Source organism: Lithobates pipiens, unplaced genomic scaffold, assembly GCF_037356315.1.
Source record: "Lithobates pipiens isolate NorthernLeopardFrog02 unplaced genomic scaffold, aLitPip1_a1.2 Scaffold_30, whole genome shotgun sequence".
NCBI lineage: Eukaryota > Metazoa > Chordata > Amphibia > Anura > Ranidae > Lithobates > Lithobates pipiens.
In genome coordinates this window covers 8,469,874-8,496,250 of record NW_027507791.1, presented here as the reverse complement: position 1 = coordinate 8,496,250, position 26,377 = coordinate 8,469,874, and the positions used below count along the sequence as shown (strand labels likewise).

At 48.4% G+C, this 26,377-nt stretch overlaps 2 protein-coding genes across 2 annotated transcripts in view; one reads left to right on the top strand and one right to left on the bottom strand.

Annotated features, from left to right (window-relative positions):
• Positions 1-18,034, bottom strand: part of ALKBH1 (alkB homolog 1, histone H2A dioxygenase) — a 24,750-nt gene extending 6,716 nt beyond the window's left edge. The window contains exons 1-5 of the mRNA XM_077463592.1: positions 17,903-18,034; positions 6,710-6,818; positions 5,057-5,219; positions 4,888-4,978; positions 4,453-4,646 (exon numbers count right to left, since the gene is read on the bottom strand). Of these exons, the coding sequence (XP_077319718.1) occupies positions 4,453-4,646; positions 4,888-4,978; positions 5,057-5,219; positions 6,710-6,818; positions 17,903-18,013 (668 nt within the window). The 5' untranslated portion in view covers positions 18,014-18,034. The remainder of the gene's footprint in view (positions 1-4,452; positions 4,647-4,887; positions 4,979-5,056; positions 5,220-6,709; positions 6,819-17,902) is intronic.
• Positions 18,001-26,377, top strand: SLIRP (SRA stem-loop interacting RNA binding protein). The gene is made up of 4 exons (XM_077463593.1): positions 18,001-18,140; positions 18,229-18,287; positions 22,027-22,134; positions 26,262-26,377. The coding sequence occupies exons 1-4, from the start codon at positions 18,074-18,076 to the stop codon at positions 26,322-26,324; spliced, it is 297 nt and encodes a 98-aa protein (XP_077319719.1). The 5' UTR covers positions 18,001-18,073; the 3' UTR covers positions 26,325-26,377.

The window sequence follows — 26,377 nt, the reverse complement described above, 5'->3', positions numbered from 1 at the left end:
TGACCAATCGCACAGCTTATCACAATAGTACACAGTGAAAGGCATGAACCAAAGCCTTTCATTGTGTACAATTGTCACGTGATCAGCTGGTAAATGGTCACAGCGATCACATGAAAGCAGAAGCGGACAAGTGCAGTGATCTGTAATCGGCTGCATCTGGTGAACACAGCCGTTGACAAACCGTGCCGATGCGTGGCCTGATATGATGTCCTCCCAGGATAACAGGGCTCCCGCTTGGCCTTCACATTACAGTAGGCCAGGTGAGAAACGGTTAACCACTTGTTGGCTGTCCCAAGTACATGTACTGCGGGGAGGCGGCACTCCTGCGTGAAATCACATTCCTGTGATATGACACAGCAGGAGCCGATCGTTTACGAGAGAGGCAGAATGAAAGTCTGCTTATGTAAACAAGGCAGATCGCTGTTCTGTTAGTAAAGAAGACAGAGATCTTGTGTTTCTGCCAAGTAGGAACACAGATCTCTGTCTTCACACAGTTAAAGCACCTTTCCCACACAGTTAGTAAACACCCCCTAGAGACACATTTAACCCTTTGATCACTCTTGATGGTAACCCCTTCCAGGGCTGAAGTGGTTAAACAGCGAAATGCCTATTCCTGCAGCGCTCTTTATAAACAGTACTGCAGAAATAACTGTCAGGCAGCTAATGCACCTGTTGATGCCTGTGAACTGTCAGTAGAGAAGTTCACATTGTAACCAGTGGAAATACACAAGCTGGTTCCTATGGTAGGTGATACCTGAGGTACGGTGTCTAAGCACTAATCAGTCTTCCCCAGAGCTCCTGATGGTAGAGTTGGATATTGCAGTGTACTAGTGCCAGGCCGCGGGGCTCAGGATCGCCCCCACCAGGAAGGGATGAACAAGCAGTCGATGAACAAGCCAAAAAGGTAGGTAACTAATGGTAGTGAAGATACGGAAGGCAGCAGGGGCGCAAGCAGCAAATCATTACCTGCGAACAGCACAATAATCTGGCAAACAGGTCATGCAGAGACATGGCTTAACCGCTTCCCGACCGCCTCACGCAGATATACTGCGGCAGAAGGGCACGTACAGGCAGATCAACGTACCTGTACATTGCCCTTTAAGAGGGGGCTTACGGGCACGCACGCTCCCTCCGGAAGCTCTGTGAGTGTGATCACGGGTCCCGTGGACTCGATGTCTGTGGGGATACCCACGATCGTCTCACAGAGAGGAAGAACGGGGAAATGCTAATGTAAACAAGCATCTCCCCGTTCTGCCTAATGACACCGACACTAATCACCGCACCTTGTGATCGAAGGGGTGATCAGTGTTGTGTCACACATAGCCCCTCCACAGTTAGAATCACTCCCTAGGACACACTTAACCACTACAGCTCCCCTAGTGGTTAACCCCTTCACTGCCCGTCACATTTACACAGTAATCAATGCATTTTTAATTGCACTGATCTCTGTATAAAATGTGAATGGTCCCAAAAATCACGCCAAAAGTGTCCGATGTGTCCGCCATAATGTCGCAGTTCCGATAAAAATTGCTGATCGCTGCCATTACTAGTGTAAAAAAAAAAAAAAAAAAAAAGTATAAAAATACCATAAAACTATCCCGTTTTGTAGACGCTATAATTTTTGCGCAAACTAAACGCTTGTTGCGTTTTTTTTTGCCAAAAATATCTAGAAGAATACGTATCGGCCTAAACTGAGGGAATTTTATATTATATATATATATATATATATATATATATAGATAGAGATATATATATATATATATATATATATATATATATATATATATAATTTTGGGGCTATTTATTATAGCAAAAAGTAAAAAATAATGCGGTTTTTTTTTCAAAATTGTCGCAATTTTTTTTGTTTATAGCGCAAAAAAAAAAAACTGTAGAGGTGATCAAATACCGCCAAAAGAAAGCTCGATTTGTGAGGAAAAAAGGATGTCAATTTTGTTTGGGAGCCACGTCACACGACCGCACATTTGTCAGTTAAAATGACGCAGTGCCGAATCGCAAAAAGTGCTCTGGTCTTTGGCCAGCCAAATGGTCCGGGATTAAGTGGTTAAAGGCTCAGTTTTTGGAACATGTTAAATGTTCCACCTGTATTTAGGGTGGAACATGTTCCAGCTCCTGCTGCTACTGCCCCGCTGATCCCCGCCTTAGTACGACAGTGGGCAAGGGATCTAATCTCCGCCCTCACTGGCATAATTCAAAGACAGCACAGCCACATGGGGTTTAGCCCACATTACCACATCTCATTCATTCACAGTTTCTTGTGAATTAACAGATTACAACTGCCATCAGCCACCGCAGCTGATAGCTTGTAGTTTTGAATGAACTGTGAGGGTGCCGATGAGCTTCCTTGTAGCCTAATCACAAGCCCTGCAGCTTTTTGACTGACAGTTGATATTGGACGTACAGGCTGAAAGCTGCAAGGCTTGTCTGCAGAAGCCTGGCACTGCACCCCAAAGTCCACTGATCATGGGTGCAATGCTCATCAGGATCCTGCAGGAAAAAGTAATAAATGCACTTTTTTTTTTCCCTGCAAAAATATCCGTATTTACAATTTTTTCCTAAAAGGTGAACTTATCCTTTAAATAGAAAGTTCATGGGGGGAAAATGTGTGATCGGATCGTATCGTCGGAAGATCCGTTCGTGTGTGTGGGCTCCATCTGACTTTTTCCATCAGAATGTCCGACACACAAAGTTTGAGAGCTGGATCTAAAATTTTCTGACAACAAAATCCGATCATTTAAATTCTGATCGTGTGTAGACAATTCCGACGGACAAAGTGCCACGTATGCTCAGAATAAATTACGAGATGAAAGCTATTGGCTACTGCCCTCTTTCTAATCCCGTCGTACGTGGTTTACGTCACCTCGTTCTGAACGATCAGATTTTCCGTCAACTTTCTGCGACCGTGTGTATGCAAGACAAGTTTGATCCAAAATCTGTTGTAAATAAAAATAAAAAATCTACGGATTTTGTTGTCGGAATGTCATAAGAGCTACTGCAAGAAGCAACAGAGATCCCAGGTTAAGATACGGATCTCAAAACCCACATGGCTCAGTTCAAAGACACTGTATACAGAGCCAATCCAAGCGCCTCTGTATCTAGAGACTGCAGCGATTGTCCATAGACGCGAGGAAGCCAATAGCTGCGCTGCTATCAATTTATCCAATCAGGACCCGAGACACCAGCTGTAGCTGGTGTGCTCATCCCCGGCACAGGAACGATCGGGCTCAGGTAAGTAAAAAGGGGGCTCTGGTGCACCACAAGAGGTTTTTCACCTCAATCCATAGAATTTATTGAGGTAAAAAAAAAAAACGCAAGCGTTTACAACCCCTTTAATTACACCAAAATGCAATTGGTAATTGTTGGTTATCCTCGCGCTACAATGGTTAAACAAAAGAGCTAATATGGTTGCAGCACAACACCGACAGAGGTGCAAACCCTCCCCTCAAATTATAATAATGATAAAGAATGGTGTTGCGCTCCACACAAAACCTAAATTCAATCCAATAATAGTGAATAAATAATCGCATACAAAATCTAAAAAGCACACCTATGCGATTATCACAAAACAATTGATTTAAACTGTATCAATACCCTATATACATAAAATCATTATAAAGTGACCAGTAAAATATTCAGGTAGTACACATATTCCTAGTATCATTTATAGAGTGACCAGTATAGAAATTCAAGTAGTACACGTATTCCTAGTAAAGTGCAAGTGAAACAATAGGTAGCGGAATCGCAGATAATAATAATAATAATAATCCAAAAGAGTGTGCAATCCAAAATGTGTCTCAATCCATAAAAGTGCATCCAAGTGAACAAAATATATATACGTTTAAAAAAATTTGTATTTATTTATTGGATCTTACTTCTATACAATTTTTTTTAAACGTGTATATATTTTGTTCACTTGGATGCACTTTTATGGATTGAGACACATTTTGGATTGCACACTCTTTTGGATTATTATTATCTGCGATTCCGCTACCTATTGTTTCACTTGCACTTTACTAGGAATACGTGTACTACTTGAATTTCTATACTGGTCACTCTATAAATGATACTAGGAATATGTGTACTACCTGAATATTTTACTGGTCACTTTATAATGATTTTATGTATATAGGGTATTGATACAGTTTAAATCAATTGTTTTGTGATAATCGCATTGGTGTGCTTTTTATATTTTGTATGCGATTATTTATTCACTATTATTGGATTGAATTTAGGTTTTGTGTGGAGCGCAACGCCATTCTTTATCATTACACCAAAATGCACCTCGCTTTTGAATGCATTCAAATACATGGTGTGATTTTCACCTTTAGGGCAGCCCATTTATATAAATAGAATGCCCTAAACTTGATAAAACCATGCAACACATGCGCACCCTTGCCTTAGTGTAGAGGCACAGGGGCCTGAGCCCGCACTCACCTGAAGGACAGTAGGGGGCTCTGGTGGTCCAGCTCTGCCTCATCTACGTGGATCCCTAGTGATGAGTCCATGTGGTAGTAGTTGAGGATTCCGGCTTCGGCTTTAAAGTTAGAGAATCCGCAAGCAAGCGCCACACAGCGGGAGAGCTCCCCCAGGTCTGCCGGAAATGGCGTGAACGTCTCCTTGTAGTATTTCTACATCGGGAGACAAGAGAGAGAGAGAGAGATAGAGAGCTTGTTGGATATCCCGTTTCCACCATAAACTGACCCCACCCAACATTACCGTTATCAGCAGTGGATAAGATAAGACAAAATTGAAAGACAACAAAGTGTTCTGGGAAGTGGGAACACCAGTGACTAAGCAATGAGAAAGTTTAGGCCAGGTGTTCCCGGCTCCACCCACTGTGGCCCAGTGAGTAGAGGGGCTCTTTATTACCTTGGTGTCCCAGTTGTAATGGAAGCCGAGTGTCACCCATCGCAGCTTCTCCAGCAGCGTTTTCTCCCGGCGTTTCTGCGTCATTTTATTCCTGATAGAACAGATGACACATCATGAGACTCGGCATTGGTTATTTAGTGTAGGCCCAGGGGGCGTGTCCTCTGCTCACCTGAGTTGCTTCTCACTGATGCTCCACAGGTCAGCTGTCTGCTCCGGAGACACGTGCAGGTCCAGGTTACATACATTGGGTTTTCGGGGGTATGACTTCAGACACTGGAGAACCCATCGATGCTGCCAGCCGGGCAGGAATGGGTTAGTAATGAAGAGGAAGCCTTGAGGGGAGGAGACAGAAGAGTAGAGGGAGGAGCTATGAGCACAGCGGGGCCTGAAATATATAAAGAGAGCAGAACACTGGAACATACAGAAGGAGCCAAGACCACAAGGAGAGGTTAGACAGAGGAGTGCTGCCACATGCCACTTCCCAATCCAAGCCCCTTCTCCACCCATTCACCTACCACAGTCCACTCTATGCTCATCCCCCACCCACCAAAACCCCAGCTAAGCCCTTCCCCCAACCACCTACCACTGCCCAATCTAACTCCATCCTCCACTCACCCCCTTCCAACAGCCTAATCTAAGTAACGCTACCCACCCAACTACCATTGCCCAATTTAAGTCCTTTCTACCTACCCCCCCCCCCCCCCCCACTGCCCACTCTAAATCCTTTCTACCACTCCCCCCCCCCCCCACTGCCCACTCTAAATCCTTTCTACCACTCCCCCCCCCCCCCCCACTGCCCACTCTAAATCCTTTCTACCACTCCCCCACTGCCCACTCTAAATCCTTTCTACCACCCCCCCCCCCCCCCACTGCCCGATCCAAGTCCTTTCTACCACCCCCACTGCCCAATCTCAGCCCCTCTTTCAGCCACCCACCTACCACTGCCTAATCTATGCCCCCTTCACCTACCTAAAATTCCCCACCCCTAGCCCATCCTCCACTTACCACTGCCCAATCTAAGCTCCCCCAAACACCTACCTACGCCCATCTAAGACCATCCTCCAATCACCTACCACTGTCCAATCAAATGAACTTCTCCACCTACCACAGCTCATTCTATGTCCCTCCTCCAACCACCTCGGTCCATCGAAGACCATCCTCCACCCACCTACCACTTCCCGATCTAAGTAACCCCTCCACCCATCTACCACTGGCCAATCTGAGACCCTCCTCCAGCCACTTACAAACCTCTGACCATGATCTACCCACCTATCACTGTCCAATCTAACCTCCTCCCCCACCCACCAATATCCATCCTAAGGCCCAGCTTCACCTTCCACTGCCCATTCTAGGTCCCTCCTTCAATCACCTACCCATCTCAGATCATCCTCCACCCACCTTTCACTGCTTAATCTAAACCCTTCCTTCACCCACCTACCACTGCCCATTCTAAGCCCCTGCTTCACCCACCACTACCCAATCCAAGCCCCCTCCTCCACCCACCTACCACTGCCCAATCTAAGCCCCCTCCTCCACCCACCTACCACTGCCCAATTTAAGCAAACAATATGCAGATATTCTCTTTCGGAGCTGGAGCACTCCCCCTCTACATCCCAAAATGCAACATGGCGCCCTGAGACAACGATTGTTTATGGTATGTGGGAGATTCCCGAGGTGTACACAGTTGGCTCCTGGGGGGTGGGGACACGTTAGTTCAAGGGATCTTCATCCATCTGTGCATACACTCTGGCCGGTCCCCAGTCTGATCACTAGTATTTCCATATGGAGCAGATTCAGAGCAAAATGTATGGGTGAGCCATACCTGGGTACCCCTCCAGGTGATAGGCCTTCCAGAGCTCCAGCGGTTGTAGTCCAACTCTCCCGGCATCCCGATTACTCAGAGCACCAACAGCCAGCTGTGCGCACTTCACCTGCAGGGGATAATTAGAGCGATATTAGCGGGATTCAGCCAATCAGATTCAGTGATGGGAGGTTGGAGTCGTGTCTGGGGGGGGGGGGGGCACTCTGTATTAGTGGGGATTATTATTATAGCTCAGCCTTCATGAAATGGCGGACCGTGGCCTGGCCCCCAACCGAGCGATGCTCCCATCCGGACTGCCAGTCTGCTCCCTGCTGCACTACCGTCATTCTAGGACTGCTGGCATCATAGCAAACAATGTCACTTGTGTGCCCTGCCCTCTTCAGCAAGTTTCTCAGCCCAGCTTCGGTCCCTCTCATGGGAGCACCTGCTCTACGAGGCCACTCCGACGGGGACACCCCGCCCACAGGGGCACCCCCCGACAGGGACACCCCACCCACAGGGGCACCCCCCGACAGGGACACCCCACCCACAGGGGCACCCCCCGACAGGGACACCCCGTCTATAGGGGCACTTTGATGGGCACACCTAATATAAAAGGGCTTGGGGGGGTGGGGGGCTGATCTATGGGGGCACTCTGATGGGAACACATGATGTAAGAGGGAACTCTCATGGGGTATAAATACCATTGCTCTGGAAATTGTACAATTCTCGATAGACATACGACTGTAATATTTCGGAGTCGTAGCACAAACGTGAGATTTGGACCTCAGCTGAAAATTTTAGTGACTGGACCTCCTTGAATTTTAATTTGATATCCCTGTTATAGCTGGAATAGAAACTTCCCTCTTAATCAGTGTAATCTTAGTGTGCACTTCTCAGGGGTGTGTGGGGGAAGGGCATGTGGGTCGAGGGGAGAGTTTGTGTGGCGGAGTTATGTCAGTAGGGGGGGGAGGGGCTGGGTCTGGGGTGCCTAGAAAATAGTAGGGGTCAGGGGAGGCCAGCCATTAATAAAGTTAGTAAGTAGTACAAACCGCACTTAGTGTTCAAAATGTGAAACGTAATAACTAGTACAAAAGCAGCTAGCACTGCAAGGGACAATTTGTGCAAAATAAATAGATATAGACAGTGCAGTGCTAAAGATAAATCATACGAATATAAATAATGAATAGGGAATCATTATGTGAAAAAACATAAATAAGAGAACTCATAAATAATTCATATTTGAAAACAGTGAGTCCATAAATCCGTGATCCAAATAATGGTAAATCAATCACCCAAGGTAAAGGGAATCACCACTGTGGAAACTTCTGCCACCAAATAGAATATAAGGAGGCCAACCGGAACACTTGGACCATATTCAGCTTATACCAAATGGGTCAAACAGGCAGCGGTGTCTCAACACCTAGATATGGAAACTTCACTGGAATCTTCACAAATGGACCTAGTGATGTTAGGAAGACATACCAACAACCATCGGAGTCACTATAGCGTGGTATGCAGACATGTAGGACATTTCAGAGTCAAGCCTGGAATTTTCTCGTCAATACTCCTTTAGGACATAAATCCAAGGATAGAACACTCGACATAGTGTAAAACCTTAAATATAAAAGGTAGAGGTAGATCACTCACATTTCAGTAAAACGTCAAAAGCACGGATAAACAATGTATGGAAGGTCAAGTTGTAGTGACATGGACAGGACAGTAGACCCAACGTGTTTTGTCTCAATCAGACATCATCTGGGGTGTCCTAATGTCTCTGCCACCCTAAATTTATAAACAATGTGACCCCTGGGGTGAGTAGCCACGCTGCCTAACACAGCCTACAATCGGCCAAACATTACCAGGATCGTCACTAAAATGGCGCGGTAGCATGGACGTCACGCCTTAATGTGAGAATGAGGCAAGACAACCGTAAATTACGACATTGCGGATGCGGGTCAAGCCTCAGGCAGAGACTGGCCCACGAAGCATCAAAAATGGCCATTTACACGTCACCCAAGCCTCCATGTGGAAAGACCTGTTATTGCAGCTGGCGGCATCAGAGGCAGGTCAAGCCTCGTCCAGAAATCAAGGCAGAGACCAGTCCGGATGGCGCTACGGCTGCAAGTCAGGCCTCAATGAACAAATCGGTCATAAACCACATTTATTTACAAATGTAATTGAAATAAGTCCACAATGGAATATCAACAATATTACAAGCATAATAACATGCATTAAATTATATTTTAAAAAAAAATGGGAAAAAATCGAAACCCCTGAACCGTGCATCTTGAAAACTTCAAAAATGTTAAAAAACTTGATAAAAATTATGCTTTATCGCAGGGATATGCAATTAGCGGACCTCCAGCTGTTTCAAAACGACAAGTCCCATCATGCCTCTGCCTTTGGGTTTCATGCTTGTGGCTGGCAGTCTTGCTATGCCTCATGGGACTTGTCGTGCCGCAAAAGCTGGAGGTCCGCTAATTGCATATCCCTGCTTTATTGTTAAAAGCGTTAATATCCCACTCCATATTCATTCCGAACGTGGAGTAGGAACACAAATTGGTAAATCCAGAATGTTTCAAGTCTTGAAGCACCCCTAGTGTTTGCCCCTCCACGCCAAGGTGGTACGTAGTGGTCAATGAGCAGAAATCAGGTGCCGCTGGGATCTCGGTTGTGGTATTTAAGATAATGCGTGATGTCGTAATTTCTGGTTGTTCTGCCTCGTTCTCACACCGAGGCGTGACGCGCACACTCCCGCACCATTTTGCCGATGATCCCAGAAATGTTTGGCCGATTGGACTCTGCATTAGGCAGCGTGACTACTCGTCAGGGGTCACATTGTTTAAAAAATTTAGGGTGGCAGAGACATTAGGACACCCCAGATGATGTCTGATTAGGACGAAACACGTGGGGTCTACTGTCCTGTCCATGCCACTACAATGCGACCTTCCATGCATTTGACGTGTGAATGAAATGTGAGTGCTCTACCTTTTATAATAAATTTTCATTAATGGTTTTACACTATGTTGCGTATTCCAACCTTTCTTGTCGGATTTATGACCTAACGGAGTATTGACGAGAAGATCCCAGTCTTAACTCTGAAACGTCCTACATGTCTGCATACCATACTATAGTGACTCCGGTGGTTGTTGGTATGTCTTCCTAACATCACAAGGTCCATTTGCGAAGATTCCAGTGAAGTTTCCATATCTAGGTGTTGAGACACCGCTGCCTGTTTGACCCATTTGGTATAAGCTGAATAGGGTCCAAGTGTTCCGGTTGGCCTCCTTATATTCTATTTGGTGGCAGAAGTTTCCACAGTGGTGATTCCCTTTTCTTTGGTTGATTACCATTATTTGGATCACAAATCTACGGACTCACTGTTTTCATATATGAACTACTTATGAGTTCTCTTATTTCTGTTTTTTTTCACATAATGATTCCCTATTCATTATTTCTATTCATATTCATATGATTTATCTTTAGCACTGCACTGTCTAATAGTTATAAGTTATCATCGCGCCACAAAAAATAAACACCTTCAGCTAAATAGAGACTATGGTTGCAGCAAAACACTGGAAGGGGTGCAAACCCTCCCCTAGATGTGTATAATAACAAATTAATAAGTGGTGTTGCGCTCCAAAGTAAATACTAAAGGTAAATAAATAAATCCACTAAGTAAATAAATAAATACACTAGTGCACAAAATAATATAAATAACTATATATAACTGCTCAAGACTAATTACTTCAAGTGTATACCTTCTAAAGTGCATCAGTGTCGACCAAGCAATATCCAATCCAGTGCAGTGTGAATGATTGAATAAATAATCCAAACATAGAAAACAAAGTGCATACACTGAGAGTAAATAAATACTAAAAATTCTATAAAAATCTAAATGTGTCTCAATCCATAAAGTGCAAAAAATTGAATAAATATAGTCCGATAAAGATCAATGTGTCTTTATCTACAACATCAAAACCATCTGTATTCGGTGATGCAGTCTGTGAGTCCACACAGTGCCATAAAATAAACAGACTCCGTGAGCGGAGGGATAATTCCACCGGTGATCTTGTGAATCCTCAAAATAAGGTGCTCACACACTGAGTGCAATGGCTACCTTACCTCACTGCTGTAAGGTAAACAGCATTTATTAATTCCAGCAGGTAAAATGTTATTGTCAGCTGATGTAGGTACTGTAGGCAGTCCCCTCTAGGTGCTCAGCCATAAACCATAGAACATGTCCATAGAAGAAAAAAGGAGCTCCAATGGTGAAGTATATACCACTATTTTTACTTTATTATAAAAAGGACATAGTCCTGGATACTCACATTTAATCACAATATTCATAGGCAAAAACACAGCATAAAACGAAAGAGCTCCACGCTCGTACTCCGGACGTCACTTCCGGTGTCCTCCTAATTCAATCCTACGCGTATCGTCACTGATCATGTGACTTCATCAGGGAATTCCCTACAACAGTGAGGTAAGGTAGCCATTGCACTCAGTGTGTGAGCACCTTATTTTGAGGATTCACAAGATCACCGGTGGAATTATCCCTCCGCTCACGGAGTCTGTTTATTTTATGGCACTGTGTGGACTCACAGACTGCATGACCGAATACAGATGGTTTTGATGTTGTAGATAGAGACACATTGATCTTTATCAGACTATATTTATTCAATTTTTTGCACTTTATGCACTTTATGGATTGAGACACATTTGGATTTTTATTGAATTTTTAGTATTTATTTACTCTCACTGTATGCACTTTATGTTTTCTATGTTTGGATTATTTATTCAATCATTCACACTGTACTGGACTGGATATTGCTTGGTCGGCACTGATGCACTTTAGAAGGTATACACTTGAAGTAATTAGTCTTGAGCAGTTATATGTAGTAATTTATATTATTTTGTGCACTAGTGTATTTATTGGTATTTATTTATTTACTTAGTGGATTTATTTATTTACCTTATTTAGTATTTACTTTGGAGCGCAACACCACTTATTAATTTGTTATTACTGCACTGTCTATATTAATAAAAAGTTAGGTGAACTCAGCAAGTATTGGAGAGGTCACCTAGTAAAAGGGGGTAGGGGTAATATGGACGAAGGGGGGTCCAATAATGGTGGTCAGGGAGTTGGGGGAGTGTGGGAGTCCAGTAATGAAGGGGATGAGGGGAGCTTAGGAAGTATTGGGGGATGAGGGGGAGCCCAGGAAATGGGTCTTTACTCAGTATTGAAAGAGCCCAGTGAATAAAGAGGGTTGAACATGCGCGCGGGGGTTGGGGACAGACCCCAATAAGGAATGGGAAAGGGGTGGGGTCAGGAGAGTGTGGGGGTCAGGGGAGCTCAGTAAAATTGGGGTTGGGGAGCCAGGGGAGTCCTGTACATAATGGGGGTCAGGGGAGTCCTGTACATAATGGGGGTCAGGGGAGGGGATCAGGAGAGTCCTGTACATAATGGGGGAGCCCTGTATATGATGGGGGAGGGGAGCCCTGTATATGATGGGAGAGAGGGAGCGCACTGTATATGATGGGGAAGGGAGGTGGAGCCCTCTATATGATGGGGGAAGAGCACTGTATAGGATGGGGAAGGGGGAGCGCACTGTATAGGATGGGGGAGGGGGAGCGCACTGTATAGGATGGGGGAGGGGGAGCGCACTGTATAGGATGGGGGAGGGGGAGCGCACTGTATAGGATGGGGGAGGGGGAGCGCACTGTATAGGATGGGGGAGGGGGAGCGCACTGTATAGGATGGGGGAGGGGGAGCGCACTGTATATGATGGGGGAGGGGGAGAGCCCTGTATAGGATGGGGGAGGGGGAGAGCCCTGTATAGGATGGGGGAGGGGGAGAGCCCTGTATGGGATGGGGGAGGGGGAGAGCCCTGTATGGGATGGGGGAGAGCCCTGTATAGGATGGGGGAGGGAGAGCCCTGTATAGGATGGGGGGGGGGAGAGCCCTGTATAGGATTGGGAGGGAGAGCCCTGTATAGGATGGGGAGGGAGAGCCCTGTATAGGATGGGGAGGGAGAGCCCTGTATAGGATGTGGGAAGGAGAGCCCTGTATAGGATGTGGGAAGGAGAGCCCTGTATAGGATGGGGGAAGGAGATCCCTGTATAGGATGGGGGAAGGAGATCCCTGTATAGGATGGGGGAGGGAGAACCCTGTATATGATGGGGGAGGGGAGAGCTCTGTATATGCTGGTGGGGGGGGGGCTGTATATGATGGGGGAGCCCTGTATATGATGGTGGGGGGGGGAAGGGGCCCTGTATATGATTGGGGAGGGGGAGAGCCTCGTATATGATGGGGGAGGGGGAGAGCACTGTATATGATGCGGGGAGGGGAAGCCCTGTATATGATGGGGGAGCCCTGTATATGATGGGGGAGAGGGGGAGCCCTGTATATGATGGGGGAGAGACCTGTATATGATGATGGGGGAGAGCCATGTATATGACGATGGAGGAGGGGAGAGCCCTGTATATGGTGGGGGAAGGGGAGAGCCCTGTATATGATGATGGGGAGGGGAGAGCCCTGTATATGATGGAGGGGGAGGGGGAGAGCCCTGTATATGATGGTGGGGGAGAACCCTGTATATGATGGTGGGGGAGGGGAGAGCCCTGTATATGATGATGGGGAGGGAAGAGCCCTGTATATGATGGAGGGGGAGATCCCTGTATATGATGATGGGGAGGGAAGAGCCCTGTATATGATGGAGGGGGAGAGCCCCGTCTATGATGGAGGGGGAGAGCCCCGTATATGATGATGGGGGAGAGCCCCGTATATGATGGAGGGGGAGAGCCCCGTATATGATGGAGGGGGAGAGCCCCGTATATGATGGAGGGGGAGAGCCCCGTATATGATGATGGGGGAGGGGAGAGCCCCGTATATGATGATGGGGAGGGAAGAGCCCTGTATATGATGGAGGGGGAGAGCCCTGTATATGATGGAGGGGGAGAGCCCCGTATATGATGGAGGGGGAGAGCCCCGTATATGATGGAGGGGGAGAGCCCCGTATATGATGGAGGGGGAGAGCCCCGTATATGATGGAGGGGGAGAGCCCCGTATATGATGGAGGGGGGAGAGCCCCGTATATGATGGAGGGGGGAGAGCCCCGTATATGATGGAGGGGGGAGAGCCCCGTATATGATGGAGGGGGGAGAGCCCCGTATATGATGGAGGGGGGAGAGCCCCGTATATGATGGAGGGGGGAGAGCCCCGTATATGATGGAGGGGGAGAGCCCCGTATATGATGTAGGGGGAGAGCCCCGTATATGATGTAGGGGGAGAGCCCCGTATATGATGTAGGGGGAGAGCCCCGTATATGATGGGGGAGGGGAGAGCCCCGTATATGATGATGGGGGAGGGGAGAGCCCCGTATATGATGATGGGGGAGGGGAGAGCCCCGTATATGATGATGGGGGAGGGGAGAGCCCTGTATATGATGATGGGGGGAGAGCCCTGTATATGATGATGGGGGAGAGCCCTGTATATGATGATGGGGGGAGAGCCCTGTATATGATGGTGGGGGAGAGCCCTGTATATGATGGTGGGGGAGAGCCCTGTATATGATGGTGGGGGAGAGCCCTGTATATGATGGTGGGGGAGAGCCCTGTATATGATGGTGGGGGAGGGGGAGAGCCCTGTATATGATGGTGGGGGGAGAACCCTGTATATGATGATGGGGGAGGGGAGAGCCCTGTATATGATGATGGGGAGGGAAGAGCCCTGTATATGATGATGGGGAGGGAAGAGCCCTGTATATGATGATGGGGAGGGAAGAGCCCTGTATATGATGATGGGGAGGGAAGAGCCCTGTATATGATGATGGGGGAGAGCCCTGTATATGATGATGGGGGAGAGCCCTGTATATGATGATGGGGGAGAGCCCTGTATATGATGATGGGGGAGAGCCCTGTATATGATGATGGGGGAGAGCCCTGTATATGATGATGGGGGAGAGCCCTGTATATGATGATGGGGGAGAGCCCTGTATATGATGATGGGGGAGAGCCCTGTATATGATATGATGATGGGGGAGAGCCCTGTATATGATGGTGGGGGAGGGGGAGAGCCCTGTATATGATGGTGGGGGGAGAACCCTGTATATGATGGAGGGGAAGAGCCCTGTATATGATGGAGGGGGAGAGCCCTGTATATGATGGAGGGGGAGAGCCCCGTATATGATGGAGGGGGAGAGCCCCGTATATGATGGAGGGGGAGAGCCCCGTATATGATGGAGGGGGAGAGCCCCGTATATGATGATGGGGAGGGAAGAGCCCTGTATATGATGGAGGGGGAGAGCCCTGTATATGATGGAGGGGGAGAGCCCCGTATATGATGGAGGGGGAGAGCCCCGTATATGATGGAGGGGGAGAGCCCCGTATATGATGGAGGGGGAGAGCCCCGTATATGATGGAGGGGGAGAGCCCCGTATATGATGGAGGGGGGAGAGCCCCGTATATGATGGAGGGGGGAGAGCCCCGTATATGATGGAGGGGGGAGAGCCCCGTATATGATGGAGGGGGGAGAGCCCCGTATATGATGGAGGGGGGAGAGCCCCGTATATGATGGAGGGGGGAGAGCCCCGTATATGATGGAGGGGGGAGAGCCCCGTATATGATGGAGGGGGGAGAGCCCCGTATATGATGGAGGGGGAGAGCCCCGTATATGATGTAGGGGGAGAGCCCCGTATATGATGTAGGGGGAGAGCCCCGTATATGATGGGGGAGGGGAGAGCCCCGTATATGATGATGGGGGAGGGGAGAGCCCCGTATATGATGATGGGGGAGGGGAGAGCCCTGTATATGATGATGAGGAGGGAAGAGCCCTGTATATGATGATGGGGGGAGAGCCCTGTATATGATGATGGGGGAGAGCCCTGTATATGATGATGGGGGGAGAGCCCTGTATATGATGATGGGGGAGAGCCCTGTATATGATGGTGGGGGAGAGCCCTGTATATGATGGTGGGGGAGAGCCCTGTATATGATGGTGGGGGAGAGCCCTGTATATGATGGTGGGGGAGGGGGAGAGCCCTGTATATGATGGTGGGGGGAGAACCCTGTATATGATGATGGGGGAGGGGAGAGCCCTGTATATGATGATGGGGAGGGAAGAGCCCTGTATATGATGATGGGGAGGGAAGAGCCCTGTATATGATGATGGGGAGGGAAGAGCCCTGTATATGATGATGGGGAGGGAAGAGCCCTGTATATGATGATGGGGGAGAGCCCTGTATATGATGATGGGGGAGAGCCCTGTATATGATGATGGGGGAGAGCCCTGTATATGATGATGGGGGAGAGCCCTGTATATGATGATGGGGGAGAGCCCTGTATATGATGATGGGGGAGAGCCCTGTATATGATGATGGGGGAGAGCCCTGTATATGATATGATGATGGGGGAGAGCCCTGTATATGATGGTGGGGGAGGGGGAGAGCCCTGTATATGATGGTGGGGGGAGAACCCTGTATATGATGGAGGGGAAGAGCCCTGTATATGATGGAGGGGGAGAGCCCTGTATATGATGGAGGGGGAGAGCCCCGTATATGATGGAGGGGGAGAGCCCCGTATATGATGGAGGGGGAGAGCCCCGTATATGATGGAGGGGGAGAGCCCCGTATATGATGGAGGGGGAGAGCCCCGTATATGATGGAGGGGGGAGAGCCCCGTATATGATGGAGGGGGGAGAGCCCTGTATATGATGGTGGGGGGAGAACCCTGTATATGATGATGGGGGAGGGGAGAGCACTGTATATGATGATGGGGAGGGAAGAGCCCTGTATATGATGATGGGGAGGGAAGAGCCCTGTATATGATGATGGGGAGGGAAGAGCCCTGTATATGATGATGGGGAAGGGGAGAGCCCTGTATATGATGATGGGGAAGGGGAGAGCCCTGTATATGATGATGGGGAGGGGAGAGCCCTGTATATGATGGAGGGGGAGGGGGAGAGCCCTGTATATGATGGAGGGGGAGGGGGAGAGCCCTGTATATGATGGAGGGGGAGAGCCCTGTATATGATGATGGGGAGGGGAGAGCCCTGTATATGATGGAGGGGGAGGGGGAGAGCCCTGTATATGATGGAGGGGGAGGGGGAGGGGGAGAGCCCTGTATATGATGGAGGGGGAGAGCCCTGTATATGATGGTGGGGAGGGGAGAGCCCTGTATATGATGGAGGGGAGGGGAGAGCCCTGTATATGATGATGGGGAGGGAAGAGCCCTGTATATGATGATGGGGAGGGAAGAGCCCTGTATATGATGATGGGGAGGGAAGAGCCCTGTATATGATGATGGGGGAGAGCCCTGTATATGATGATGGGGGAGAGCCCTGTATATGATGATGGGGGAGAGCCCTGTATATGATGATGGGGGAGAGCCCTGTATATGATGATGGGGGAGAGCCCTGTATATGATGGAGGGGGAGAGCCCTGTATATGATGGTGGGGGAGAGCCCTGTATATGATGGTGGGGAGGGGAGAGCCCTGTATATGATGATGGGGAGGGAAGAGCCCTGTATATGATGGAGGGGGAGAGCCCTGTATATGATGATGGGGAGGAAAGAGCCCTGTATATGATGGAGGGGGGGAGCCCTGTATATGATGGAGGGGGAGAACCCTGTATATGATGGTGGGGAGGGGGAGAGCCCTGTATATTATGATGGGGGAGAGCCCTGTATATGATGATGGGGGAGAGGAGAGCCCTGTATATGATGATGGGGAGGGAAGAGCCCTGTATATGATGGAAGGAAAGAGCCCTGTATATGATGATGGGGGAGAGAACCCTGCATATGATGGTGGGGGGAGAGAACCCTGCATATGATGGTGGGGGGAGAGAACCCTGCATATGATGGTGGGGGAGAGAACCCTGCATATGATGGTGGGGGAGAGAACCCTGCATATGATGGTGGGGGAGAGAACCCTGCATATGATGGTGGGGGAGAGAACCCTGCATATGATGGTGGGGGAGAGAACCCTGCATATGATGGTGGGGGAGAGAACCCTGCATATGATGGTGGTGGGGGAGAGAACCCTGGCCTGCATATGATGGGGGAGAGCCCTGTATAGGATGATGGGGGAGGGGAGAGCCCTGTATATGATGGAGGGAGGGGCAGTGAAGAGTACCTGTATGTATACAATACAGTGACAGATTCCCTTTCATTGAAGTTTTGCTCAGGTCAGACCCCCCTTTATGATCTCTCACCCCCTTCTCTCCGGGCCGGAAGTTGATGGCCCCCCCGGTCTCAGGACTCCTTCGGTAGAGGCGGAAGATCCTCCGGAAAGCCTCCTCCCCCTCCAGCACGGCCGCCGCCATGATCTTCACCTCTGATGTCACTGAGAGAGGCGGAGCTTAGAGGTCACGGAGAACACCACGATGGCGGCAGTCAGGAAACTCGTTCACGAGCTCGTGGTGTACCGGATTCCGTTCACCGTCGGGAACAGTGAGTGTTATTGTAGCGGGTATCAGTGTGTGTCCCTCCCTCCCTCCCTCCGGGATGGGGTCTGATCGGTGTGTCTTTGTCCTCCTAGGAGAGCTCCGGCAGTATTTCACTCAGTTCGGTCCGGTGATGAGCTGTAAGATCCACTTTGTGAGTGCGGAGTCACGTGATCCCTCCAATGTCACCCGGTTGGGGTTTACAATGGAAGACAGAAGGAGATCTTTGGGAAAATGTCTTCATCAGTTTAGGCCAATCTGTATTCGGCTATGTGTTTTTGGGAAAAATGAATCACAAAACAGCGATTTTTGTGGGACTGCGACATTGTGGCGGACAAATTGGACACCAGCTGACACTTTGGGGACTGGTGACACCAATACAAAAAAAAAAAAGCACTGTCACTGTACTAATGACACTGACAGGGAAGGGGTTAACACTAGGGGGCGATCAAAGGATTAAAGAGGAAGTAAACCCTTACAAACCACTTTGACCTACAGGTAAGCCTAGATTAAGGCTTACCTGTAGGTCCAAGAAATATCTCCTAAACCTATATGGTTTAGGAGATATTTGCCCGAAAACGGGCACCGCTGTCTACGGCGCATGCGCCGTAGACAGCGGCGCGCAGGCGCACTAAACGCGACAGTTCCAAGAATGGAGCTGCCGCATTTGTCGACTCCCGTGCGCATGCGCGGCTTTGCCGAATGACAGCGGCGGAGCTGCGAGACGCCACTCCCGTGCGCATGCGCAGGAGTGACGTCATCGCGGCTTCGCCGCTGTCATTCGGCGGAGCTGCGAGACGCCACAAGCAAGATGGATGCGGCGGACTACAGGGGACAGCGGCGACTTCGCTGGCTCCTGTGTCAGGTAAGTGACACATAATGGGCTACTATGCGATGCATAGTAGTCCATTATGCTTTACCTTTGCAGGGAAAAAAAGAGGAAGTAAACTCATCAGGGTTTACTTCCTCTTTAAGTGTGGCCCTAGGGAGTGCTTTCTAACTGGGGGGAGGACACTTACTGGAGGAAGAGAGAGATCTGTAGGCCTGCTTAGCAGAAACACAAGATCTCCATCTTCCTCTCTGTCAGACTGCAGTTCTGCCTCTCCTCTGGCACGGCATGTGTAGTTCGGGGGGAATGAAGGTGGATTACGGCGGGGGTAGGGAATGGAGATGGATTAGGGGGAGGGGGGAATGTGTACTTTAGGGAATGGAGGTGGTTGGGGGGAATTGTGTAGGTTGGTGAATGGAGGGGGGGGGGGGGGGGGGGATTGTGTAGGTCCGGGAACGGAGGTGGATTAGGGGGCGAGGGGGAATGGTGTAGGTCAGGGAATGGAGGTGGATTAGGGGGGATTGTGTAGGTCAGGGAATGGAGGTGGATTGGGGGGCGGGGTTGTGAAGGTTGGGGAATGGAGGGGGGGCGGGGGGGATGGTGTAGGTCAGGGAATGGAGGTGGATTGGGGGGCGGGGGGGATGGTGTAGGTCAGGGAATGGAGGTGGATTGGGGGGCGGGGGGGGTGGTGTAGGTCAGGGAATGGAGGTGGATTGGGGGGCGGGGGGGATGGTGTAGGTCAGGGAATGGAGGTGGATTAGGGGGGATTGTGTAGGTCAGGGAATGGAGGTGGATTGGGGGGCGGGGTTGTGAAGGTTGGGGAATGGAGGGGGGGCGGGGGGGATGGTGTAGGTCAGGGAATGGAGGTGGATTGGGGGGCGGGGTTGTGAAGGTTGGGGAATGGAGGGGGGGCGGGGGGGATGGTGTAGGTCAGGGAATGGAGGTGGATTGGGGGGCGGGGGGGATGGTGTAGGTCAGGGAATGGAGGTGGATTGGGGGGCGGGGGGGGTGGTGTAGGTCAGGGAATGGAGGTGGATTGGGGGGCGGGGGGATGGTGTAGGTCAGGGAATGGAGGTGGATTAGGGGCAGGATTTGGGTTGCATATAGGGTGGGGCTTATGTAGTTGGGGTGGTGGGGCCCTGACTGTGTCTCTTGTGCACACATTGGGCAGTGGCTCAGGAACAAGCACGCAGCGGTGACTCTAGGGCAAGTGGCTTTCTCTGAGGGCACTGTTCCAAGAGGGGGGGGGGGCGAGTGCAAACGGGGGACCCAAAAAAAAAGATTGGGGCTGCTCTGTGCAAAGCTCCTATAACATGTAGTATAATGGTTATTAAAAAAAAAAAAAAACACTAAGCTTTCATATCGCTTTAATGATTAATCTCCTTTAAAGAGGAAGTAAACCCTGATGAGTTTACTTCCTCTTTCATTCCCTGCAAAGGTAAAGCATAATGGACTACTATGCATCGCATAGTAGCCCATTATGTGTCACTTACCTGACACAGGAGCCAGCGATGTCACCGCTGTCCCCTGTAGTCCGGCACATCCATCTTCTCGGTGGGGTCTCGCAGCTCCGCCGCTGTCATTCGGCGAAGCCGCTATGACGTCACTCCCGCGCATGCGCACGGGAGTCGACACGCGCGGCAGCTCCATTGTTGGAAATGCCGCGCTCAGTGCGCCGTAGACAGCGGTTCCTGCCTTTCTGCAAATATCTCCTAAACCGTGTAGGTTTAGGAGATATTTCTTGGACCTACAGGTAAGCCTTAATCTAGGCTTACCTGTAGGTCAAAGTGGTTTCTAAGGGTTTACAACCACTTTAAATGCCGAACTCCAGACAAAGGCATTTCTCTTTTCCCCTGTTATGGGTGGGGTGCAGAGGGCTCTGTATTACACTCAGCTACAGTGAGGGGGGGTGGAGAAGTATTTGATCCCCTGCTGTTTTTGTATATTTGCCCACAGACAAAGAAATGATCAGTCTATATTTTTAATGGTAGGTTTATTTTAGCAGTGAGACAGGATAACAACAAAAATATCCAGAAAAACGCATTTCAAAAATGTTATAAAATTATTAGTGTTATAAATTGATTTGCATTTTAAAGAGTGAAATAAGTATTTGATCTCCTATCAATCAGCAAGATTTCTGGCTCCCAGGTGTCTTCTATACAGGTAACAAGCTGAGATAAGGAGTACTCCCTTTAAGAGAGTGCTCCTTATCTCAACTTTTTACCTGTATAAAAGACACCTGTCCACAGAAGCAATGCTGCATATGACCCCAAGAACACCCTTCCCACCATCAAACATGGAGGTGGAAACAATATGCTTTGGGGTTGTTTTTCTGCTAAGGGGACAGGACAACTTCATTGCATCAGAGATGATGGACGGGGCCATGTGCCATCAAATCTTGGGTGAGAACCTCCTCCCCTCAGCCAGGGCTTTGAAAATGGGTCATGGATTGGTATCGCAGCATGACAATGACCCAAAACACATGGCCAAGCCAACAAGAGTGGCTCAAGAAGAAGCACATTAAGGTCCTGGAGTGGCCTAGCCAGTCTCCAGACCTTAATCCCATAGAAAATATGTGGAGGGAGCTGAAGGTTCGAGTTACCAAATGTCTCTCTTGAGATCTACAAAGAGGAGTGGGACGAAATCCCTCCTGAGATGTGTGCAAATCTGGTGGCCAACTACAAGAAACGTCTGACCTCTGTGATTGCCAACAACGGTTTGGCCACCAAGTACTAAGTCATTTTTTGCAAAGGGGCCAAATACTTTTATTGCACATTATTAAAATGCAAATACATTTTCTAACTTTTTTTGAAATGTGTTTTTCTGGCTATGTTGGTTCTGTCTCTCACTGTTATAATGAACCTAGCATTAAAATTATCCACTGATTATTTCTTTATGGACAAACGTACAAAATGGTCAGGGGATCAAATACTCTCTCCCCCCCCCCCCCCCACTGTATTTGTTGCTTTCTGTTACACCATTGGGGGGACTGAATAGAATGTTATCTCCCTTTCTTCAATGTGCGATGGATCTTATATGACTTGGTCTTTATATCCCCCTACAGAACAAGACGACCGGCTTTCACACAGATTTCGGCTGGGTGACATTTGTCAATAAGGATTCCGTCACGAAGGTTCTGAACCAGGAACATCACACTTTGGATGGGTACAAGGTATGCAGTATATGTGGGAGGGATCCACACCTAGGGGTGGGTATGATGTTGGATATCCCAGTACGCCTCTCCTCCCTATTCCAGCGGCTGCTGTAACAAAGTCCCGCCTCCTAGGCTGTGATGGGCAGCACACTGATCCAATGCCAGGAAATTGAATCAGTGTGCTGCCTATGGCAGCCTAGGAGGCGGGACTTTGTTACAGCAGCCTCTGGAATGGGAGGACGGGCACGCCGGGATATCCATATCAAAGCTCAGTGACACAGCGGGAGGTGTGTGTGTGTGTGTGTTCCAGGCAATGGTGAGCGGCCACCCTGGGCATTTTAGATGCAAGCTATGTAACAGGCGGAGGGAGGACTCTTGACAGATGAAGTCACTGATACAATCGGTATTCAGCTGTTCTCCATGTTGATGCTGAATTGCGATGCATCGGTTATACGATTTTTAACACCTCCAATATATGTACAATGCAGGGATTTTAAAAACTTTGTTGCAGTTTCCTAACCTTTGTTTTGAAGAAATAGCGGTTTGTCTGTGTATATGTGCTGAGTCAGTCTGTACGGGGAGTGACTTCATATTTATCAGCTGCTGTACTTGCATGGCCCTAATGAGGAAAGTGGCAGGGCCTGCATCCCTTTAGACGTGATTTCCCTTATCTCACCAAAATGAAACTTTTGTTGCAGGGGATGCCCAAAATCTGACTTGTATCTTAGTGCAGACTTCTGGGGAAAAAAAACAGTGAGCCTATAACATCTGTGTACAGAGTTCCTCCAGGTTACCATATTGCATTTTACAGAAAATTACAGCGGCTTCAAAATTGATAAGAAAAGGTCATTTTAATAACCAATTACAATACAGCTTGAGTTGCAATTGTCATGCTGTATTTTTTTTTTTTAGGCTGGAATTTTAATTTAAAGCGGGAGTCCGCCGGGACTCCGCGTTTTTTTTGTTTTTTTTTTGGTTTTTTTAAGCCAGCAGCTACAAAACTGCAGCTGCTGACTTTTAAATTAGTGACACTTACCTGTCCAGCGCGCCCGCGATGTCGGCACCCGAAGCCGATCTCTCGAGTGCTGCCGCCGCCATCTTGGGTATGGGAATCAGGAAGTGGTGCCTTTCGGCTTCATTTCCCGGTTCCCTACTGCGGATGCACGAGTCGCGCTGCGCAATAAGGATGGACCCGCTGCCTCTGGGATCTGTATGTTTCCCAGCAGGCAGCAGGGGACTTTCAGAAAGGGGTGTAATCTCTGTACTGTACAGGTATCTGCACCCCCCTCCCCCCTCCCCCCTGAAAGGTGCCAATTGTGGCGCCGGAGGGGGGGAGGGTTCCGATGAGCAGAAGGTCCACTTTAGGGTGAACCTCCGCTTTAAAAGGCAATTCCACAATGAAGCCTAATTTAAAAAAATGTTAGCTATCCCCTACTAACATTTATGCTGAACAACCTGTTTTGAAAAGATGTATACTATAAAGCCAAAAGTATTGGGACACTTGCCTTTACACGCACATGAACCTTAATGGCACCCCAGTCTTAGTCTGTAGAGTTGACTCACCCTTTGCAGCTATAACAGCTTCAACTCTTCTGGGAAGGCCGTCCACAAGGTTTTGGAGTGTGTCTATGGGAATGTTTGACCGTTCCTCCAGAAGCGCATTTGTGAGGTCAGGAACTGATGGACAAGAAGGCCTAGCTCTGTTTCTCTCTAATTCTTCCCAAAGGTGTTCTATCGGGTTGAGGTAAGGACTCTGTGCACAGAAAAAGACTGGGATGCCATTAAAGTTCATGTCCATGTAAAGGCAGGCGTTGCAATATAGTGTATATACTTGCCTATTATCAGGCTGCTTTAGTCTCGGTCATGTGATCCTGTGTCAGCAGGAAGGGGTGCTAGACAATGGCTGGGACATCACCCATGTCCAATACGTTGTCTGCACTCCCCTGCTAGCTGGATCACATGACTGGAGCAGAGTAGGCTGAAAATAGGTTAATATTTTCTTAAACTACAACAAAATCACCACGCTACACTCAAATGAATAAAAGAGAAAATATTTTAACCACTTCAATACCAGGCACTTTCACCACCTTCCTGTCCAGAGAAACTTGTCTGCTTTCAGCGCGGTCACACTTTGAAAGCAAAATTTAGAGGTCAGCCGATATTTGGCATTTAAGAAATTGGCCTTTTTTTTTTGGTGCAAAAATCAGATTACCTCCCTTACCCACACTCCACTGACAGTTTCACACACTGAGTGGCTCTGTGTGTGCAACTGAATGCAGAGAGGTGATAACTGGGTCCCGTCCACCCCTGACATCAAACACCAGCCAATGGGATGCAATCTGGGCATGCCGCTATGTGTATGTGGCCCTGCCTACTCTTAAGCAGCCTGATCATTGGCTGGTCTTTGATAGCTGCAGGGCCCGACATCACGCTGGTCTCTGCATTCAGTTACATATAGGGTAATTCAGTGGTCATCGATCCTGTCCTCAGGGCCCACTAACAGGCCAGGTTTGCAAGATAACTGAAATGCATCACAGGTGATCATTTGCTGCTCAGTGATTGCAGTATTCTAGTCTGCATCAGCCCAAGGTCATATATAAAACCTGGCCTGTTAGTGGGCCCTGAGGACAGGGTTGATGACCACTGGTGTAACTGACAAATCGTCTTAGTGTAAAACCTGCCTGTGCCAATCAGTACCACCTGCCAAAAATAAAATAAAAAATTGGCCGCAAAAGTCAGCATCATATAGAGAAAAACCTGCATCGGTCTACCTCTAGACAAATTTGTACGGTCATTTTATCTCTCTACCCTCCCACCACCATAAATAGAGCTTTATTTTGGTGGTATTTCATCACCACTGGGTTTTTGTTTTTTTGCTAAACAAACAAACGTTATAAAATTTTGTAACTAAGCTCGGTGGCACTGATTAGCATCCCTGGTGGGCCTGCACGGATTATCAGCGCAGACCCCCCCCCCCCCCCCCCAGTGCAAATAGAGGAAAAGTCAATAAACGGCACTTCCTGGTTATGATGTGACCAGCTGTGATTGGGCACAGCTGATCACATGGTAAAGAGCCTGGATCAGAGATGTGGTGCGTCAGAGCACTGATCGCCACTCTGTGTATCCTGGTGAGCGGATTGTGCTGCCGGATATCATGATGCCCACTCAGTATAACACAATCACTCTGCATACAGTGGGTGAGAAGTGGTTAAATGTAAAAAAATGAAAAATTGTTAACCAACAGGTTAGTTAGCATAGGTGTTGGGGGGAAGTTCACATTGCCACCGATTTGACATGTCGAATCGCATCAATTGCAGCATCCAAAAGTAGCGTCTGTACTACTGTTAGACTGTGCCCCCCCCCCAAATCACTATTGACATCTGTGCAGAAACCCACACAGATGTCTCTTAAATCACCCCCGACATGCCGGAATGAAATTGTGTGAGTTCAGCTGAACTCGCACAACTTCATTCCCGCAGTCAGTGTAAATCTAGGCTTAAGGATAGTTAGGTTTAGCATGGAATTCTACCCCTTCCTGCTGGCCATCTGCAGGTATGAAGGCAGACTGTATTCGGTGTTGTCACACGTATTAGTTGTGCACCCCCCCCCCCCCTCAACACTGTCACATCACCAGATTGTGGTCTGAAGCTGGTTCACGCCACAAAAAATGCGTTCTGGGTGTTCTCCCTCCCCCCCCCCATTGTACTGGGGTCTGGTATGTTTGAGTTTGTTTTTCCAGTACAGGAAAAAAAATAGAACATACTGTAACTGGAATCTGGCCGCACTAGTGTGAACTATGCCATTGCAAACCATATAACCTACTTTATATATGTTTTTGATGCAAAAAAAAATAAAAAATGCACCGGCCCTGAAGCCAGTAGGACAGGCTCATCATGGACAGCTCCTCATACTGTATGATTGGGGAGCCTGTTAAACTCCTCCAGCATTACGATCTCTTAAAGGGATAAAACAGAAAAGTGTGTATGCATTTTTATTTTTCTGGTCTTTTTGTCCCAAACTTCACACATTTTTCTATTGGACTTTGAGGGGGTGGGTAGAATTTATTGTATGAATCCTAGGTGATAATTGTGAAAATCTTTACAGAGCCCTCAGACACTAAATACATTTCTTTGAACTATTTTCAGATCACCATCCACCTCAATGACAGACGAGAAAAAGCGCCAATACGCTCAGAGGACGATGTATAATTTTTTTTTTTTTTATTGTATTTAAAACGTTTAAATAAACAGAAAGTAACACA